At 47.5% G+C, this 21,520-nt stretch overlaps 1 protein-coding gene across 1 annotated transcript; it reads right to left on the bottom strand.

Moving 5' to 3' along the window:
• Positions 1 to 394: 394 nt before the first annotated feature.
• MTERF3 (mitochondrial transcription termination factor 3) lies at positions 395 to 21,159 on the bottom strand. The gene is made up of 7 exons (XM_054167447.1): positions 20,711 to 21,159; positions 18,026 to 18,178; positions 16,627 to 16,816; positions 11,424 to 11,571; positions 9,675 to 9,746; positions 4,752 to 4,913; positions 395 to 610 (listed from the first exon to the last, which is right to left on the bottom strand). Exons 1-7 carry the CDS (start codon positions 21,039 to 21,041, stop codon positions 416 to 418), a joined length of 1,251 nt encoding a protein of 416 aa, XP_054023422.1. The 5' UTR covers positions 21,042 to 21,159; the 3' UTR covers positions 395 to 415.
• Positions 21,160 to 21,520: the final 361 nt, after the last annotated feature.

Genomic DNA, 21,520 nt, shown 5'->3' with positions numbered 1-21,520 from the left:
GTGCCACGTCCAATCCCCTCTTGAACCCCTCCAGGGATGGTGACTCCACCACCTCCCTGGGCAGCACATTCCAATGATGAATGACTTGCTCAGTGAAGAACTTTCTCCTCACCTCCAGCCTAAACTTCCCCTGATGCAGCTTGAGACTGAGGAGCTCCAGCCCTCTGCTCATCCTCATGGCCCTCCTCTGGATGCACTCCAGCACCTCCAGATCTCTCTTGTAATAGAGGCTCCAGAACTGGAGACAGTGCTCCAGGTGGGGTCTCACCAGAGTAGTGCAGAGGGGGGAGAATCGAATACTACTGTTTCTTAAGCAACAACTTCTTAAACCAGTAACTATTAAGACACCATAAAGGGGAGGTACACATTTCCTGACTTTATTCTAGTCTTTTTTTTTTCTTACATGTGTTACTAATTAAAGTGTTTTTAAGAATTTTTCAAAGTCCTGCATAGAAGCTTTGGCAATCTCTGTACAAAACACCTCATCGGGTAAGGATACTAACTGGTCCAGGGAGATGTAACTGGGTTGTGCTGGGTCATACTGGGCTCTTCCCAAGAATTTAAGAAACATATGTCTCTCCTTGATTCGTAACAGCTTGGAGTTGAAAACCTAGGAAAGAAAAAAAAAGGAAAGAAAGGGAAGAATCTTTTCCATTGCCTAAATTACAGACTCTGCTGATTGTAAAATAAGAGCATTGAAAAGTGGAGAACTAGGGGGGAAAAAAACAAAGCAACAAAATATGTGCATCTTTTCATCCATTTCAGGTTATTTGAATGACACAGAATCACAGAATGTTAGGAGCTGGAAGGGACCTCCAAAGATCATCCAGTCCAACCCCCTGCCACAGCAGGATCACCTGAGCAGGTCACACAGGAACACAGTCAGGTGGGGTCTGAATATCTCCAGAGAGGGAGACTCCACAACCCCCCTGGGCAGCCTGCTCCAGGGCTCTGGAACCCTCACAGGGAAAAATTGTTTCCTCCTGTTTCCATGGCACTTGCTATGCCTCAGCTTCCACCAGTGCCCCTTGTGCTGGCCTTGGGCATCACCCAGCAGAGCCTGGCTCCAGCCTCTTGGCACTCACCCTGCACATCTTTATCAATATGAATGAGGTCACCCCTCAGGCTCCTCTGCTCCAAGCTACAGAGCCTCAACTCCCTCAGCCTGTCCTTACAGGGAGATGTTCCACTGCCTTCAGCATCTCTGTGGCTCTGTGCTGGACTCTTTCAAGCAGTTCCCTGAGGTCCTTCCTGAACTGAGGGGCCCAGAACTGGACACAGTATTCCAGATACAGCCTGAGCAGGGCAGAGCAAAGGGGGAAGAGAACCTCAGCAGAGTACGCTGACACACACAAGGGAAATCAGGGCCACTTGTCCTCTGCTGCACAGTGATGCCTACCTGTGAAGATAATTGTCACAAAGAATTCTAATCAAAGGTGAAAACAATGGCAAGGGAAAAATGGGGAAAAAAAATGAAAAAAAAAAAAAATCAGTGGAACATCCAGAAAAGGAGAGAAGTGGGGAAGCCAAGAGATGCACAATTAAAACATCTTGAAAGCAGAGATCTTACTCTGCATTTCCAAAGAGAAAGATGCTGCTTTAAAGAAGGTAATGGAGAAAACATGAATGCTAGAGTGATGAGAGGGAGCAGTTTTTAGTAAAAAGGAATGACTGCACTACTGGAGGAGAGGTTTCAGGAGGATGCAAACTAATCTGAACTGGAACAGAGAGCAAAATCCCTGTCCCTCCTCTGCCTTCCTTGAATTTAGAGGGGGAAGCAGAACACAGGGGAAAAAAATCCTTAGCCACCATTTATGGATCTGGCTGACAGGAAGGGTGGTTACAGCAGCAGCTGCAACATCAGAGAGGATTTGACAAAAATAAATAAATCAATTCCTGTATGCCTCTTATTTACAGCACTGTCAATCAGGATAGAAGCAAGAACAGATGGAGACAAGTATCCTTCTGTGATTGCAAAAGTTAATGGCCAGCCCATGCCCAGACTGAGGTGCTCCAGCCATATCCCAAGGCTCACAGTTTGAGGATGGAAAGAACAGGGAAGAGAGAGGGTGACTGCAGCAAGAACAAAGAGGAGAAGAAACTCTCCTCTTTCTTTTCCAAATCAAGTGGAGGGAAATAATGAGGTGAACCACCATGAAGCTGTAATGGGTTGGGGCAGGTCCCCTCCCCACCACAGGCAGAAATAACGACTCAGGCAAACGGATTGCAAAAGTGATGAAAGTTTAAATAGAAAGCAGTGAATGCTACAGAAAACCCAAAGCGCAGTGACAAAGAAAGATCCCATCCCCACCTGAGGGTGCATGCAAAACCCCCAGGGCTCCTTCTTCCCCCTCCCTCTGCTGGGCTAGTCTCAGCTGGCCAGGCCTGAGACTGCCCATCCCCCTGTGGCCTTGGGCCTAATCAGGCCCATGGCCGGGAGATCTCTCCCCCAGTTACCAAGTCTCGGAGAGGGAAGGAAAGAGGAAGTGCCAGACTCCGCACTGGATCTTATAGTGGTGCAAAGAATTATGGTAGGAAATACACAATTTCCTGTGTCCATCCCTCTGGGCTGGACTTCTGGACACAGGAAGTGAATGCACCAGGGGGGCACCCAGCTCAAACTACAACAGAAGCTAACAATGAGACAACTCAGAAGTGACCAGTACTTGTGGCTGTTTACAGGTCAAGGTGTGCACAAGTGAGACAGATTGGAGTTACAGCAAGCATCCTTGTTAAGTAAAGATATATGAAATAGCACAGCATCACAGACTGCTTTGGGTTGGATGGGATCTTCACAGTTCATCCAGTCCTACCCACCCTGCAGTCAAGCAGGGACACCTGCAACTAGAGCAAGTTGGTCAGAGCCCCAAACCACCTCATCTGTAATGATTCCAGGGATGGGCATCTGCCACCTCTCTGGGCAACCTGGGCCAGTGTCTCACCACCCTCAGTGTGACAAAACATCCTTCCTTGTCTCTCCTCTAAATCTCCCTCATTTAGTTTAAAAGCAGCACCCCTTGTCCTGTCATAACAGGCCCTACTAAATCGTTTGTCCCCCAAGGTAGTGCCTTTGGCTTCTTTCACCACACAGGGTGGGCTGACCCAAGGGAATACTTTTATTTCCCCTTGTAATGTTGGGTGTTCAGCCAGTTGGATTAAAGTTTATTTCACTACTAGACTGACTTGCTTGGGGAAGAAAATGTTTGTAGTTCTGAAGTTCTGCTTTGTACTGTATTTTGCCCCCTTGTAAGAAGCTGGTGTGACTGCCTGCCAGCAGTGGAGGAAGTGACTAATGCTTCCAACTTTTGATTTGTGACAAAGCAACAGCAATGAGGAGATAGGAAAAATGAAAGCAGGCAACAAGCAACTAAAGTCTATCTGCACTCTTGTGATTGTTATATTTGTTTTTTTAGTTATTGCTGCAACAATAGGAAGCAGAATGGTTTGGGTTGGAGGGGAGCTCCAAAGCTCATCTATGCCAGCTCCCTCTGCAGTCAGCAGGGACATCCACAACTAGATCAGGTTGCACAGAGCTCTGTTGAGCATCACCTTGAATACCTCCAGGGATGGGGTCCCAAACCCCTCCCTGGGCAACCTGTTGCCATGTTCCACTATCCTCATGGTGCAGAGCTTGTTCCTTATATCCAATCTAAATCTACTCTTCTCTCATTTCAAACCACTGCCCCTCATCCTATCACTACAGACCTTTATAAAGCAGTCTCTCTCCATCCTTCTTGTAGACCCCCCTCAGGTACTGGAAGATGAATGAGAATCTCATTGCTTAATGGACAGAAGATTTTTATCTTTACACTATGTTTTCAGATCCCAGAATTACAAAACAACTATTTTTTAACTAGATAAATCCAAAATAAATGTCTATATATCTGTGTTCTCTGATGAACATATTTTCAGCGTGATCTGTCTTCTCTTCTGCCTTTTAGCTAGGTGAGACTTCAGGACACGGAATCTCTAAGCAGGCAGTAATTTCTCTTGCATGAATCCAGAAGAGATGAGCAGAACTAGTTCAGGAAGGACCTCAGGGGACTGTTTGAGAGAGTCCAGCACAGAGCCACAAAGCTGCTGCAGGCAGTGGAACATCTCCCTGTGAGCACAGGCTGAGGGAGCTGGAGCTTGGAGCAGAGGAGCCTGAGGGTGACCTCATTGCTGGGGATAAAGATGTGCAGGGCAGTGTGGGGAGGATGGAGCCAGGCTCTGCTCAGGGATGTCCAAGGACAGCACAAGGGGCACTGGGGGCAAGCTGGAGCAGAGGAGGTGCCACAGGAACAGAAGGGAAAACTTTTTCCGTGAGGGTGGCAGAGCCCTGGAGCAGGCTGCCCAGAGAGGTTGTGGAGTCTCCTGCTCTGGAGACATTCCAACCCCACCTGGATGTGTTCCTGTGTGACCTGCCCTGGGTGATCCTGCTGTGGCAGGGGGGTTGGACTGCCTGATCTTCTGAGGTCACTTTCAACCCCTAACATTCTGTGATTCTGTGAACTACTTCTGTTGAAAACTTAGAAGACTGAGGGCAGTGATGTCCCATATGCCAGATGGAGAAAGAGGGCACTTCCACACCAGAATCTTCCATGGGAGCTGAACTGCTACTAGAAGTTATTCCAATTAGAGTAAAGCTCACAGACAGGTTGAAGAACTCCTGCATGCCCTGCATCTAGTGAGGCTCCACCTTCAGCACCAAAGTAGTGAAGCAGCTGTGCAGAGAGCACCTACACTTTATTCCCAGATGAACAGCTCACCTGAGGAAAACGAGTGAGCATGCTGTGGGGAATGCCCATGATGTTGTGCAAGTAGTCAAACGTCTGCCTCAGCCTCTTTTTACTTGCAGTTAAAATCTTGGGGGTTTTAAACACAATCTGCTGAAGTTCCTTACGCTGAAAACCAAGTTCAATCTGACAAACCTGAAAAAAAACCAACACAAAAAGCACAATTTTATCTTCCAAAGTCAGCCACAACAAACTCAGTTTGGCTTCAAAATGCCACTGAAACAAACCAGTGCCAAATTTTTCTACCCTTTGTCCCCCAGCAACAGGAATGCAACCCACAGTCAGAGCTGTCACTCCGGTTCTTCAAGTCAGGGCAAATTGTCTCAGATTCTGGATTTAAAGTGTAATGTGTTCATTGAGTATCCCTGAAGCAAAGAGGACTTCTGCACTTTGGCCACAACAACCCCATGCAGAGCTACAGGCTGGGGTCAGAGTGGCTGGAGAGCTGCCAAACAGAAAGGGACCTGGGGGTGCTGATTGACAGTCACCTAAACATGAGCCAGCAGTGTGCCCAGGTGGCCAAGAGGGCCAATGGCATCCTGGCCTGCATCAAGAATAGTGTGGCCAGCAGGAGCAGGGAAGTCATTGTGCCCTGTACTCTGCACTGGTTAGGCCACACCTTGAGTCCTGTGTCCAGTTCTGGGCCCCTCAGTTTAAGAAGGACATTGAGACACTTGAAGGTGTCCAGAGAAGGGCAACAAAGCTGGGGAGGGGTCTGGAGCACAGCCCTGTGAGGAGAGGCTGAGGGAGCTGGGGTTGCTTAGCCTGGAGAAGAGGAGGCTCAGGGGTGACCTTATTGCTCTCTCCAACTACCTGAAGGGTGGTTGTAGCCAGGAGGGAGTTGGTCTCTTCTCCCAGGCAAGCAGCACCAGAACAAGGGGACACAGTCTCAAGCTGTACCAGGGGAAGTTTAGGCTGGAGGTGAGGAGAAAGTTCTTCACTGAGAGTTGTTAGCCATTGGAATGTGCTGCCCAGGGAGGTGGTGGAGTCCCCATCCCTGGAGGTGTTCAAGAGGGGATTGGACGTGGCACTTGGTGCCATGGTTTAGTCATGAGGTCTGTGGTGACAGGTTGGACTCGATGATCTTTGAAGTCTCTTCCAACCTCAGTGATTCAGTGAATGCTATGTCTTTTTCAGCTTGTCTATGAACAGAAAGAGATGTGCCTCAGTTTGCATGGCACTTGCAAGCACAAAAATTCTCCCCTAAGAGTCTTTTATCAGCTTCAGTGCTAAGCTGTCAAGAGACTTTCTCCTTGCAGAGCTGATGAGCTCTGTAGCCCACAGCAATCCCATAGCTAGTGACTACTTTTGTTCATGTGTTGGTTCTTTTGCTAATGTAGCTAAGTTTTATATATATATATCTTTTCTTATTAGAGAGTATAATTTCAGTCCTGTAGACTTCACCTGAAGTCTGTTGAGCCTGCAAGAGATGAGTAGGATGCATCCAATTTATCTCACAGCTGCTAATGTCCAAAGTGAGATGGCTTTTGCAGAGACTGCCTTTAATTATGGTTTCCCAAAAGGAAAACACAACACATTTTCTCAATAAACTCATGAGCACTCCTCCCAAAGTGCAGCATGGCAAACAGTTCACAGAGTTGCTGAGAAAGGAATTCAGCATACAGGAGTGTCTGGTAACTCAGCCATTTCTGCTATCCTCCAGTGACATTTACAAACAGCTTGTTTGCAGTCCTGGAGCAGATGTGCCTGCCAGTCAACACAGCCAGACTTTCAAATCCAACTCAGGTAGTTCTTCAGTTGGCACAAGAAGTGGTGCTTTCTGTTTTTCCAGTTCCATGTGCCAGGGCTGCAGCTCTCTGCCAAAACCACGTGGTAAATACAAAGGGAGAGGCTTAAAATCTGGGTTTTGAAGCTATCTTAGGATTTCCAGATTCTTACAGAGAATTCATAGAAGTATAGAATTGTCAGGGCTGGAAGGAATCCCAAGGATCATCCAGTTGCAACTTCCCTGCCAGGGGCAGGGACACCTCACACTACAGCAGGTTGCTCACAGCCACATCCAGCCTGGCTGCAAACACCTCCAGGCAGGAGGCTTCCACCACCTCCCTGGGCAACCTGTGCCAGTCTCTCACCACCCTCATGGGGAACAACTTCTTCCTAACATCCAAGCTGAATCTGGCCTCTTCTAGCTTGGATCCATTCCCCCCAGTCCTATCACTCCCTGACACCCTCAAAAGTCCCTCCCCAGCTTTCTTGGAGCCCCCTTCACACACTGGAAGGCCACAAGAAGGTCTTCTGGGAGCCTTCTCTTCTCCAGACTGAACAGCCCCAACTGTCTCAGTCTGTCTCCATAGCAGAGCAGCTCCAGCCCTGTGCTCATCCTCGTGGCACTTTTCTGGACACCTTCCAGCACCTCCATATCTTTTACTGCACTAGGGGTTCTGGAACTGGACACAGTACTCCAGGTGGGGTCTCTCCAGAATGGAGTAGAGAGGGGAGAATCATCTCCCTCATTTTGGTTCTAGAGGCAACTACAATCAGGTATTTCAACTCCTGGTTTGTTCTTGTCTGCTCTATAAATACCTATGTATCACAAGAAATCATCAGCTGAAACAGCATTCAAGTATGAAGAGTTGTATTGCGTCTGAGTTGGCATAGGTAACTTCAGAATCACAGACTCAACCAGGTTGGAGAAGACCTCAGAGGTCATCAAGTCCAACCTCTTACCTAACACCTCCTGACAACTAAACCACGGCTCCAAGTGCCACATCCAAGCCTTTTTTTAATACCTCCAGGGATGGTGACTCCACCACCTCCCTGGGCAGCACATCCCAATGGCCAATTCCTCTCTCTGGGAAGAACTTTCTCCTCACCACCAGCCTAAACTTTCCCTGGCACAGCTTGAGACTGTGTCCTCTTGTTCTGGTGCTGGCTGCCTGGGAGAAGAGACCAACCCCCACCTGGCTACAACCTCCCTTCAGGGAGTTGTAGACAGCAAGGTGGTCTCCCCTGAGTCTCCTAGAGGCTTACTGAATTGTGATACACAACTGACAGCAAGACTGTAGCACTGTAGTTTGTAAACAGCCTTTCCATTTAAACTTTCCAACTCCACTTTGGTGTGAGGGTTATTCTTTTGCTCCTTTTGGAGCAATAGAGCAATGTGTCTGCTCGTTAAACCACAACAACAGGGCTGAACTCAGATTCTGAATCTGAAGGCATCCAACCTCCTGCTCGGCTGGAGCCTCTAAGTATCAGTAGATTCTGTCAATAACAATCTAGAAGTCCTTCCTTTCTCTCTCTCACATATTAAAAATAGGCTGCTACACTATACACTTTTTGGTAGATAGAACAGAACTGAGGCTCTTAAACCCAGATTGATTATAACATACTGAATCCCCCCAGCCTGTGGAAACAATGTTCGTTAAAAAGAAAGCACTATTAATTGGAACAGGCTGCTACTTTCCAGTCTCCTCCCTTACCACACACACACACATTTCAGACTGCAAGATTCCCAGTGTTTAATAGCTTCAGAGCAATGAATCTGTCTGAAAATTATGTATTTTAACACATAGGCATTATAGGATAATGGGATTTCTCAACTTGTTACACTACATCATGCTGCTTGGCCTAGATAACTTTACAGCACAATAATTAAACCAATACATAGCTACATTTTCTGAAGGGAAAGGAATCCCTGGGGGTTTGAAGTTATTTACCCAACAGTTCTTAATAATGACCATCTGCTATCAGACAATAGGTGTCAAATGCACATTTTGGCACACCAGCTACCTGCCAAGAAGAAAATAACCAACTGTACAGTTCTTGCTCCTAGATTCTCAAGGCCAATCCAAGTCAGCTTCTAACCTACATCAGAGCAGAACACAGACTAAGATACTGCTCCCTGTAAGCTTGCAAGCTATAGAGCAAAATAAATCTTTTAAAATCCTCAGTTATTTTGCACCTCCACTAAAATTATTTCATTAGATTCTCCCTGTGCAGGACTGTCCTCAAGGAACTCTCTCTTCACAGTATCACTAAGGTTGGAAGAGACCTCAAAGATCATCAAGTCCAACCTGTCACCACAAACCTCATGACTAGACCATGGCACCAAGTGCCACATCCAATCCCCTCTTGAACACCTCCAGGGATGGGGACTCCACCGCCTCCCTGGGCAGCACATCCCAATGACAAATGAAACTTCCCCTGACACAGCTTGAGACTGTGTCCTCTTGTTCTGGTGCTGGTTGCTAGAGAGAAGAGACCAACCCCCACCTGCCTACAACCACCTTTCAGGTAGTTGTAGAGAGCAATGAGGTTTCCCCTGAGCCTCTTCTCCAGGCTAAGCAACCCCAGCTCCCTCAGTCTCTCCTCACAGGGCTGTGCTCAAGGCCTCTCCCCAGCCTCGTTGCCCTTCTCTGGACACCTTCAAGTCTCTCAATGTCCTTCTTGAACTGAGGGGCCCAGAACTGGACACAGGACTCAAGGTGTGGCCTAACCAATGCAGAGTCCAGGGGCACAATCACTTCCCTGCTCCTGCTGGTCACACTATTCCTAATGCAGGCCAGGATGCCATTGGCCCTCTTGGCCACCTGGGCACACTGCTGGCTCATGTTTAGGCGGCTGTCAATCAGCACCCCCAGGTCCCTCTCTAGCCACTCTGACCCCAGCCTGTAGCTCTGCATGGGGTTGTTGTGGCCAAAGTGCAGCACCTGGCACTTGGACTTGTTGAATGCCATCCTGTTGGACTCTGCCCATCTGTCCAGTCGGTCGAGGTCCCTCTGCAGAGCCCTTCCACCCTCTAACTGACCAACATCTGCTCCCAACTTGGTGTCATCTGCAAATTTGCTGATGACTGTCTCAATCCCCTAAACAAAATCCCCTTCTGACAACTCTTCAACTACTGGGACACACAACACACTTTTAATGTCTACTCACCTCCAGATTTTCTTTTACAGGCTCTAATTTGCCAGTCAGTAGCCTTGGCAGACGAATTACCAGATCCTTTGTCTACAGTCAGGAAAAAGAGACAAAGGAAAGGTTATTGCTGAAAGCTTGTTTGTGAAGCCATCTGTGAAACAAAGATAGAGATCTCCTATCAACTTTGTTTTCCCAGTTGGAAGAGGGATGCACTTTCACTTCCATTTCATTTTACCTCTGCTCCAAAGATAAGCTTGCATGAAGCTGCAGCAGATTAAGTTATTCAGATATGTTAATTTGGAAAGCAATAAATAAGGGTTGCAAAATAGCCAGGAGGAGGCAATGAAAGTCTACCCCAAAACCAGAAAGCCTGCTCAGTGCTCAAGTTGTTCCTTCCCACCTTCTTTAAAAAAAAAGTAAGCAAAGCACTACCTGGTAAGAGGCCATAAAAGGCTTTTTCAGCAGCAGTGGAATTTGTCTGCCTCAGGATCTGGTTAGATCTTATGGCAATATAAGAAACTACTCCCCAACCTCTAAGCCATGTAATCACTTATAATCTGCCCTGAGTACCAGGCAGTGCCTAAACCCTTTTCACCTCAAGCACTGGAGGGCCAGCAATAGGCACTGTGATAGCTGTGACTGTTCAGCTAATAGAACACAAGATTCCACTTGGAACTTGGCATTTAGTCAGTCTCCAACTAATGCAGGGAACAGCTAACTCTGCCTGCTCATTGCAGGAAACTCCCACTACTACTTACCCTGAAGATCCCAAAGCATGCCAAATAAATACCTGCCAAGCATGTAATGTGGTAAGCACTCATGAGAAAACCCAGGGATTACTCTGAGCAAATGATTTGACATTTAGTTAGACTATTTGTTAACTAATGACTTAAGGATGTTACAGTATTTTGAAGAGCTGAAATGAATCCTTCAATTTTCTTCAAGTTAAAAACCCTGCTTGCTGTTTCAGCAATGGATTCAGTCCTCTGGCCCACCTCAGAGAGTAAAACTGGACACACACATGCTTGCGTGACAATAATCTGCAGCAGATCATGTTCCCTAGTGAGGCCCCACCTGGAATATTGCATCCAGTTCTGGGCTTCCCAGTTCAAGAGGGACAGGGATCTACTTGAGTCCAAGGGAGGGCTACAAGGATGATGAAGGGACTGGAGCACTGCCTGGTAAGGAGAGGCTGAGAGCCCTGGGGCTGTTTAGTCTGGAGAGAGGAAGACTGAGAGGGGATTTGATCAATGTCTATCAATAGCTGAGGGCTAGGGGTCAGGAAGGCAGGAACAGGGACAGCCTCTGCTCACTTGTGCCCTGGGATAGGACAAGGGGCAATGGATGGAAACTACAGCACAGGAAGTTCCACCTCAACATGAGGAAGAACTTTACTGTGAGGATCATAGAGCACTGGAACAGGCTGCCCACAGAGGTTGTGGAGTCTCCTTCTCTGGAGGCTTTCAAGCCCTGTCTGGATGTGTTCCTGTGTGACCTGTGCTGGATTCTCTGGTCCTGTTCAGGCAGGGGAGTTAGACTTGAACTCCAGAGGTCCTAACCTCTAACATCCTGTGATCCAAGAACTGCAATTCAGGACCTTTGAATGTCAGATGTCTATATGACTTCTATATACAGTTAAAAGCATCTCATCCTCCTCTATCAACGTCACTACTGGTTTGTGGGCACCTCCAAACACAGTATTAGAGTTCCAAGCCCACACAGTTGTAACTAACAAAGTACCTGAAGACTTCAGTGTGTAGTTTTTACCTTTTTCACATTGAGACCAAGTTCATTTTTGAAGAACCCCAGTCTGTTATCCAGTCTTTCCACTGAAAACAGGAGCAAGTATGGAGCTCTTGAGACCATCTGAGCAATATCTGCCTCCCCAAATTTTTTTGATTTTAGGTAAGCCACTCTAGAAAGAGAAGAAAAACAAAGTGAAATCCAGTGATGAAAATTTTATTGCCTCCCTTTATTCAGTACTTGCTTAAATTCCTCTGTGATATCTTATAAAGAGACAGATGTTCTAGCATTAACATGCAACCCCTGCCAAAAATAATTGGGGGGAAATCTGCAGTTATCACAAAAGCAACATACCATCCCTTCCAATTAATGAGAAGTAAAATAAACCTCAGAGCAGAATGCCAATGCTGAAGACAGATTTTAATTCCTTCCAGCTGTACTTCAGCAGATAACTATGTTCACCTACCCTTAACTACCAGCCTGTCTCCTAGATTGCAAACACATTAATAGATCATCACAGGGCATGGACAAGAAGAGACACACAGCCTTTTGCTCTTTTAATGAATTCCACTTCTGCTGCTGAAAGAACAGAGTACTGTAACTCATACATCCCTGCTCTGCCAATAGCACTGGAGTAGAAACACCACACAACAATGCTGTCTGTAGAGACACTGCCCAAAAAGACATTTCTCAAGCAGCTGGTTACTTCTGTTACAACAGCTCCCTACTTTCAGTCACTGCTCAATGATTAAGTTCCAGGACATCTGGTTATCAGAAAGGAGAAAGAGCTGACTAAAGTTTTTATGTTTAACAGAGCTTTTTCCGCCCCCCCCCCACCTTTCTTCCCAATTCAAAACTTTTCCCAAACTTTATTGAATTTGATGAAAGTGAAATCTCACTGCAAGTACTACTTGGAGTAGATTATCACCACAGCTCCCAGAAAAGGTAATGGAGGGGAAATGCAGCACACAAGAGAGATGCAATTGGCCCACGTGCCATCAGTTATGATAAACCTAAACTACAATTTGAAGAGGTTTGCTCTGGTCATAGATGAGCACATACAGAAGGATTTGCTGTCAGATGAACTTGGGAGAATTGATGTTTTTATCTGGCTGTAAGTAAGACCACCCTGTCTCAATTTAAGAAGGGACATTGAGACATTTGAATGTGTCCAGAGAAGGGCAAGAAAGCTGGGGAGGGGTCTGGAGCACAGCCCTGTGGGGAGAGGCTGAGGGAGCTGGGGTTGCATAGCATGGAGAAGAGGAGGCTCAGGGGAGACCTTATTGCTCTTTACAACTCCCTGAAAAGAGGTTTTAGCCAGGTGAGGGGTTGGTTCTTCTCCCAGGCAAGCAGCACCAGAACAAGAGGACACAGTCTCAAGCTGCACCAGGGGAAGTTTAGGCTGGAGGTGAGGAGAAAGTTCTTCCCAGCAAGAGTGATTGGCCATTGGAATGTGCTGCCCAGGGAGGTGGTGGAGTCACCATCCCTGGAGGTGTTCAAAAAGGGATTGGACATGGCACTAAATCATGGAGCCATAGTTTAGTTGTCAGGAGGTGTTAGGTAATAGGTTGGACTTGATGATCTCTGAGGCCTTTTCCAACCTTATTGATTCTAGGATTCGAAGACACTACATAGATTGCAGAACATTCTGCAGAAGCAGATATTCAGTGAGAAGAGAGGCTGTGTGTCAAATCATGTCTTGTGGGGAGAAACAGAAGTATCTCCCAGTCACTACAACCTCACTCTTTTTCCACAAACCCTCCAAAATGAAGTCATCACAAGCCCAAAACCTCTAGAGGACCAATTGCTAACTGAGCAGGTACCCCAGCAGAAGATAGCAGCCTAGGCTCCAGAGGATGCTGATGGAACTGGCTGCAGGAACATTAAGAGACAAGGAGAGGTCTGGAAGGGGAGAAACACAGAACACAACAATAAACAATGGGCCCTTCAAAAATGATCACATTATGTTTTGAATGCTGCAGCTTGGCTACACCATACTTCTTCCACTCCATTTTTCAAGGGTGACAACTGCCAAGCATTCTAGACACAAAGCTAAATGAGCAGTTTGGAAAGAAAACCTCCTGGTTGCCTTGACACCCCTCCACTTGTTTTCTGTTTAACAAGTCATTAAGCTTCACACCTGAAGCATTTCTTCACATCCTGGAAAGGCAAGGAACTTAAAAGAGGGATGGCAAGATTATAACACCCTGACTTTAGCAAGAGGTATGTTCAAAAAGCACAACCATCCAACCTGACCAAAGTCTGAGAAAAAAAATCAGTGCTGGCACCAAGGTTAGCCCTTGTTCTGCTGAAGGGGTCAGCAGCTCTGTGTAGCACGTTAAGAGTTTGAAGTCATCATTAACAGTACCATAAAACAAAGCATCTGGTGCAGCTGCACTACAGACACTGATTTGCAACTGTCAGAATTGTTATGAATTATGGAATGTTTTGACTTTTACAGTGTTTATCTGAAGTCCAATGCCAAATCTATTGGATTTTTTGTTTTGTTTCCTGGCAACCTGGAATCCATAGCAATAAAACATTCCAGAGTGATGTAACCAATACCATGTCCATCTGCACCAAAGTGTTTATGCAAAGGTGATACTCAGCTTTCAAAAGACAGCTCTCTGAGACACATTCACTTCACAGTCTGCCATACACCCTCTGCAGCACACTTTACTTTAAAGCCTGCAGGAAAACACTCACCAGTGCCAGAGATAAAACTTGTGGGGAAACAAAAAAAACCCCTCAACAACAAAAAAAGATCAAGCTGCAGAAAATGAAGAAGAAATTGGATTGCTCTGTTCAGACCCTTCCTTCCCTAACCACACAGTGCCACAGGATCTGTCCTGAAAAGCAAATCTGACTACACAGGAGAGTTAGAATGCTTATTTTAACAACAACAAAATACTCTCTTCAGATGGGTATGAGCAACTCTTGACATCTAGACTCAAAACTCCTGCTGAAAAATGACACAGGTTCTTTGGGGAGGTTGTTTCTGAAAGGCCACTTTCTGAGCAGGAGGATGGATGAACAGAGGAAGAAGAAGAGTCAGGCCTATGTTAAATATGAGTCTAATAATGTGCCCCTGTCCCAAAAGCCCTATTTTCAGATTTCTGTCTTCAGCAGCTATTGGAAACAAGAGCCAAGGAGGCAGACTGTCTTGTCTAGAATTCATGCAGCCCACGAGGCAAATCAAATCCTAGGTTGCATCAAGAGGAGTGTGGGCAGCAAGGCAAGAGGGGGGATTCTGCCCCTTGACTCTGCTCTGCTGAGGCCCCACTTTGAATACTGCCTCCAGTTCTGGTGTCCCCAGCAGAAGCAGCACACAGAGCTGTTAAGAGTCCAGAGGAGGACCACAGAGATGATCCAAGGGCTGGAGCACCTATGCTATGAGCACAGGCTGAGGGAGCTGGGGGTGTTCAGCCTGGAGAAGAGAAGACTCTGGGGACACCTTAGAGCTGCCTTCCCATAGCTGAAGGGATCCTCCAGGAAGGCTGCAGAAGGACTTTTCATAAGGCTGTGTAGAGACAGGACAAGGGAGAACAGTTTTAAGCTGAGAGAGAGGAGGTTTAGACTGGATCTGAGGAAGAAGTTCTTCAGTATGAGGGTGTTGGAATTCTGGAATAGGCTGCCCAGGGAGGCTGTGGCTATCTCCTCCATGGAGGTGTTCAAGGCCAGGTTGGATGAGGCCTTGAGCAGCTGAGTCTACTTGAGAGGTGTCCCTGCCCATGGCAGGGAGCTTGGAGATGATGATCTCTGAGGTCCCTTCCAACCTGAGCCATTCTACATTTTGAGCTCATTACAAAGTGTACACACACAGAAGTTCTACTGCAAAAGAACTGTTGGCTTAATGCAAGCCTGCTGAGTAATTTTAGGAATGAAAGTCTGTTTCATAGACTGAGGAACAGGGTAGAGTCAAAGCAGTGTGAACACAAAAAAATGAGTTCATTGTAATCTTGTGCTAGGTTTGAGCTGGACAATGGAACCAAAGAAAAAGTAACTTAAACTTTCTGCTGCCATTAGTTGTAAACAGAGAAGAGAGCTGATCTGCTTGTCTTGCTGCAGAACTCAGAAGGTATGGGCAGACATCATCTGGAAGAGGGGTTTCAAAACATGACTGAAGAGGTTAGTATGGTTTCACAAACCTAGCTAAATCCCCTGGGACTAACATTTTGGCATCTTAGCTGACACAGGCAAAGCAAGTGGCCTAGGATGAAAACCTGCTTACTCTGTGACAGAGATCAACAGTTAAATTTGCCCACAATCAATTTTCATTTTCAATTGTCAGGGTGTTGACTTGTGATACCACCACTTGTTAACGCTGACTGCAGGAAAGGCAGAGAAGTATGGGGTGAGGATCAAGTCCAAGTGCTGGGTGCTGCACTTTGGCCACAACAACCCCAGGCAGAGCTACAGGCTGGGGTCAGAGTGGCTGGAGAGCTGTTAGGCAGAGAGGGACCTGGGGGTGCTGGTTGACAGCAGTTGAACATGAGCCAGCAGTGTGCCCAGGTGGCCAAGAAGGACAATGGCATCCTGGCCTGCATCAGGAAGTGTGCCCCCAGCAGGAGCAGGGAAGTCATTGTGCCCCTGTAGTCAGCACTGGTTAGGCCACACCTTGAGTCCTGTGTCCAGTTCTGGGCCCCTCAGTGTAGGAAAGATGTTGACCTGCTGGAATGTGTCCAGAGAAGGGCAACAAAGCTGGGGAGGGGTTTGGAACACAGCCCTGTGAGGAGAGACTGAGGGAGCTGGGGTTGCTTAGCCTGGAGAAGAGGAAACTCAGGGGTGACCTTATTGCTCTCTACAACTACCTGAAGGGAGGTTGTAGACAGGCAGAGGTTGGTCTCTTCTCCCAGGCAATCATTACCAGAACAAGAGAACACAGTTTCAAACTGCACCAGGGGAGGTTTAGGCTGGAGGTGAGGAGAAAGTTCTTCCCAGAAAGAGAGATTGGCCATTGGAATGTGCTGCCCAGGGAGGTGGTGGAGTCCCCAACCATGGAGGTGTTCAAGAGGGGACTGGACAGAGCATTTGGTGCCATGGTTTAGTAGTCATGAGGTGTTGGGTGACAGGTTGGACTTTATGATCTTTGAGGTCTTTTCCAACCTTATTGATTCTATGAAAAAGGCATCAACAGCAACACAGTTTCAGACAAAGTTAAACCAACTGTGAAACCAGATCTTAAAGCCCAGAGGCTTACCACCCTGCTGCTATTTGTAAGGCTTACCTGGTTTCCAAAGCTTCCAGATCTTCACCTAGGATGTATGGATTTTTGGTCAGGAATGGTCCCAGCTGATTGTCTTCCACACCCACATCCTTAAGAAACAGAAGTATTTTTCTTATATCTTTTTCAAAGTCCAAGGTCAGCAAGAGCTGACCTGCCCTCTGACGTTTCTCAACTTGGGACAAGTCAACTCCTACAACAAAGAAAATGGCAAACTGCTTTAATTAAAGACAGGCTCTACTTCCTATGCTTCACAAAGGCACACCGAAATGTACAGGACCACTCCTTTTTTGCACTGATTTAGCACATTTGAACTGCTCCACAGAGCAAGGTCACAACACCATGTGTATTGTGGAAAGATTCCAGATAAAACAAGCAGTCATTTTAGACACTTTTGCTGAGTTTGGGGGGTTAGACTAGATGATCTTTTGAGTTCCCTTCCAGCCCCTGAAATTCTGTGATGCTGTGGTTTGTTTTTTGAAGGAAGATATTTGTAATGAATCATGCATGTGAGGAATCAACTACACTAGCATGTAACACATGCAGAGATCTACTCTTGCTGCACAGAATCACAGAATGGCTCAGATTGGAAAGGACCTCAGAGATCATCTACTGCAACCTCACCACCATAGGCAGGGACACCTCTCAACTAGACCCAGCTGCTCAAGGCCTCATCCAACCTGGCCTTGAAGACCTCCAGGGAGGAGGCAGCCACAACCTTGAGACTGTGTCCTCTTGTTCTGGTGCTGGTTGCCTGGGAGAAGAGACCAACCCCCACCTGGCTACAACCTCCCTTCAGGGAGTTGTAGAGAGCAAGATGGTCTCCCCTAATATTCAGTATCACTAAAGTTGGAAGAGACCTCAAAGATCATCGAGTCCAACCTGTCACCACAGACCTCATGACTAGAGTAGGGAGGACACTAGTGCCCACTGCAGGCTTGAACTCACGACCTTCCCATTTAGGGTCTTATGTGCTACCAACAGAGCCCTGAGCCTCCCCTTCTCCAGGCTAAACAACCCCAGCTCCCTCAGCCTCTCCTCACAGGGCTGTGCTCCAGACCCCTCCCCAGCTTTGTTGCCCTTCTCTGGATATGTTCCAGCAACTCAACATCTTTCCTAAACTGAGGGGCCCAGAACTGGACACAGGACTCAAGGTGTGGCCTAACCAGTGCTGAGTACAGGGGCAGATTGACCTCCCTGCTCCTGCTGGCCACACTATTCCTGATGGAGGAGAGGATGCCATTGGCTTTCCTGGCCACCTGGATCCCATTCTGCTGCTCTCAGTCGTTGGCCAGCGTTCCCATTTTCAAGTTTACAAGGCAATCAGCAAGATCAGAACACACATTAGAGAGTCTCTGAAGATCCAGGCATAGGCAAAGCAGATAAAGAAACCCACACATACCTAGTTGGACAAGTTTTGCCAGGGTTTCAGAGTAATCAACATAATCTCGGAGCGTGGAAGACTGAAGGGGAAGAAGCGGTTCCGCAACGATCTGCACAGCTTCTTCCTCAGAAATCAAATCCAAAGCAGATGAAGGTGGGATGTCATCCCAGTCTAACAAACAAGCAGAGAAGGCTCAAATGCATTTTGTGAAAGGCAAAGCTCCTCCCACCAAACATTACACTGATCTCTTAAAACCTGTTTTGTAATGCAGGAAGCCTCCAAGTGAGATCAACAGCCTGTAAAGGAAAACCTTTTCCCCTGTGAGGGTGACAGAGTACTGGAGCAGGCTGCCCAGGGAGGCTGTGGAGACTCTTTCTCTGAAGACATTCAAAACTTGCTTGGATGTGTTCTTGTGTGACCAGCCCTGGGTGATCCTGCTCTAGAAAGGGTGGGTGGGCTGGATGAGCTTTTGAGTTCCCTTCCAAACCCTAACATTCTGTGATTATTATCCGAAAATACAGGCCCTGCTCTCTGTTTCTGTTGCTGTTATGTTTCCCTGTCACTGCCCATCAACTCTTACTCATGGCCAAATCTGAGCACAGTACCCAGCAAACCTGCCCTCAGTCCTCTGCCTTGATCACAGCAGGGATCATACCACCTTCTTGAGAAAGAATCTTCTTTCATGTCTTCACAAATGCATTCTTGCCCAATCCTATCTAGATCAAAGACAACTGCAAAGACTATTTTTCACCACCTGACAAGGCCACTGCTTTGTGCCTCTTCTGAATCTGCTGCCTCAACTCCTGTTGTTTTAGCTTCCAGAGTATCTCACAGCCAACTCCAACCATGTTTTATCCACTACAGAATGGCTGCTGACTGCCACCACTCCAACAGCTAAAGAAACCAAGCTCCATTTCCTGCTCATTAAGGTTTCCAAGCAAACATCACGATGCTCGTTCCCCTTAGGTGTTTGAAGTCACAGAGCTCAGTGTCTCTAAACTGATCAAATTCTCCACTCTCAAAAGCTCAAACCAGCTAGATCAGGCTTGCTGTTTGCAGGCTGGATGCTAGTATCCACCTCAACTGCCAAACTGATTACTGATAAAGAGCACAAACTCTAAACTCTTCAGGATTGAGGTTTTCTGTTCCCCTGCACCTTCACACAGTGACTGCCCAGAGACTAGGGCAACACTCTTCCATGTCAGGAAAACAAAGCCACACCAGAACTGCCAAAGTAAGTTCCAAAGTAAGTAGGATGGTCCTAATATTCCAGGAAGAGCTGCATTGACTAGCTCAAGAGCTGTTGAAGGTCTTGCCTCTTCTTTTTCTCAAAGCCTCACAAACAAAAGCACAGTAAAATGTTTTCAGCAATGTTTACTCCTTAACTAGCAGTAAGAACTCTCTAGGAATCTAGATGGATGTGAAGCATTTTCTTTCAACCTGTTGAGGACCAAAGCAATATACAGCAAGGTCCATTCCTGAAACACAGATATCCTTTTTTTCCCCACCCCCTACTTTAAGTTCTTTAGACCTCCCATCAGAAAACACACCTCAAGTTACCAAAAAAAGCCAGTCAGCAATTATTTGTGTTGCATTACATACAGTGCTAACTGGGCAATACATTCCACACACACACATACACAATAAGGCTGCTGGCAGACGAAAATCTGGCATGTAGATCAACTGCACCACAGGTGCAGACACATATGAGCTAGTCGACCTGTCAGAGCTGGTGCAGCACAGTTTCCACAGCCAGCTGCACAAACACACAGATCTCAGTTGCACCTCTGAGCCACCTCAAAAATAAACTCTGTAGCATCCAAGTTGGCTGGGCTCAAAGCAGAATCTGAACACACAAGATTGCCTCGTAATCCACAAGTTTCCTCAGCATAGCAGAACTATTTTCAGAGAGTGCTATTTGATTTTTATTTTTAAGATATAAAAGGAGAAAAAATGGAGGCAACCTCCTCAGGGCAACAACACGAAGGCAACCATGTAGCTATCTCCTTTTCTCGGGAGGCAGCTGGATAACTCATCTCCCATCAGGGCAGTGCTTACGCAGGCTTCACGCTGCTGCCTCCTGTTGTTCATCTCTCATAGAATCAAAGAGGTTGGAAAAGACCTCAGGGATCATCAAGTCCAACCTGTCACTCAACACCTCATGACTACTAAACCATGGCTTCAAGTGCCACGTCCAATCCCCTTTTGAACACCTCCAGGGATGGTGACTCCACCACCTCCCTGGGCAGCACATTCCAATGGCTAACAACTCCTTCTGTGAAGAACTTTATCCTCATCATACAAAGGGGCTACGATAAGAGCTGCTTCAGAGGTGGCCTTCCCCACTCCTGCTCAAACCTCACCTCCCCAAAACCCACAAACAAACCCCTTTATTTTGTACCAGGACAACTACGAGGGAAAGGCAAACACTCAGCTGTTGCAGGGAGCTTTACACATTAACAAGTCTTCAAACAGCAGCTCCAGAGCAACATTTTGACCCAAACCATTTCATCTTTACCTGCAGGCATTCTTTGTATGGTAGTGACCATAAGAATTCTGTGTTAAGGATGAGATTAAAACCAAGCAAAAGTCAGGAACTTCAGCTAAGAATTTCAGATATGAGGCCAAAAAGGGAGAAGCAAGAGTAGTGCTGAAAGCATGATTTGGAGATCTGGGACTAACGGCATCCTCACAGCCTCTTACCTTCACACTGTATTTCTGCGTTCAGCTCAGGTAATGTTTCTGCTTTTGCTTCTTCCTGTTTTATTGGTGAAGGCAAACTACTTTGGGGAGAAGAAAAGGATCCATCCTTGGCACTGCCAGCTGGAGAACAGCTTCCTACAGACACATGCCTGCACGCCTGCCATCTCCACGTAAGAATGGCATTTGCGGCTGGCAGCAGAGCCAGACGGGTGGCCTCGGGGCACGCCTGTGTAGTGCCGCTCCGGCCGCTCAGCCTCCGAGGAAATTCAGCAGGACGGGCCGCTTGCAGCAGGCAACACCAGCGGGAGACCTGCCGGGCCCGCAAAGCCATCTTCCACCTCAGCGCCGCGTCCTGCCGAGGGAGAAGGGGCTGAGGGAGAACACAGGCGCTGCCGCCTCACCCGGCCCGCGGGGCTGAGCGCCTGAGCGGCAACTCCCCGGGCGCCAAAGCAGAAAGTACCCTCCGCAAAGCGCTTCGGAGCCGCTCCGGGGCTATCAACGCGTGACTTAACGGAGGAGGGGTAACCGAGGAGAGCAGCCAGCTCTGAACGCCACAGCTCGCTGCGCTGTACGACAGCCGCTCTCCTTGGGACCTCGACCCTTCTCAAGGGACGGGATCCTCCGCCTCACTCCGCGCCACAGGCCTGGGGGAAACCCGGCCAGGCTAGGCCGCGCTCGCCAGCAGGCCGGCAGCCTCCGAGCCCAGCCGGTGTTGAGGGCACGCTCCCGCTCCCCCTCCCGCTCCCCCTTCCCCTTCCCGCACGCAGCGAGCTCAGCACACAGGAGTCAGAGCGTGGGCACGGCCGCGGG

Source organism: Dryobates pubescens, chromosome 14 (assembly GCF_014839835.1).
Source record: "Dryobates pubescens isolate bDryPub1 chromosome 14, bDryPub1.pri, whole genome shotgun sequence".
Classification (NCBI taxonomy): domain Eukaryota; kingdom Metazoa; phylum Chordata; class Aves; order Piciformes; family Picidae; genus Dryobates; species Dryobates pubescens.
The sequence above is the reverse complement of the archived record's forward strand: the minus strand, read 5'-3'. Positions and strand labels throughout refer to the sequence as shown.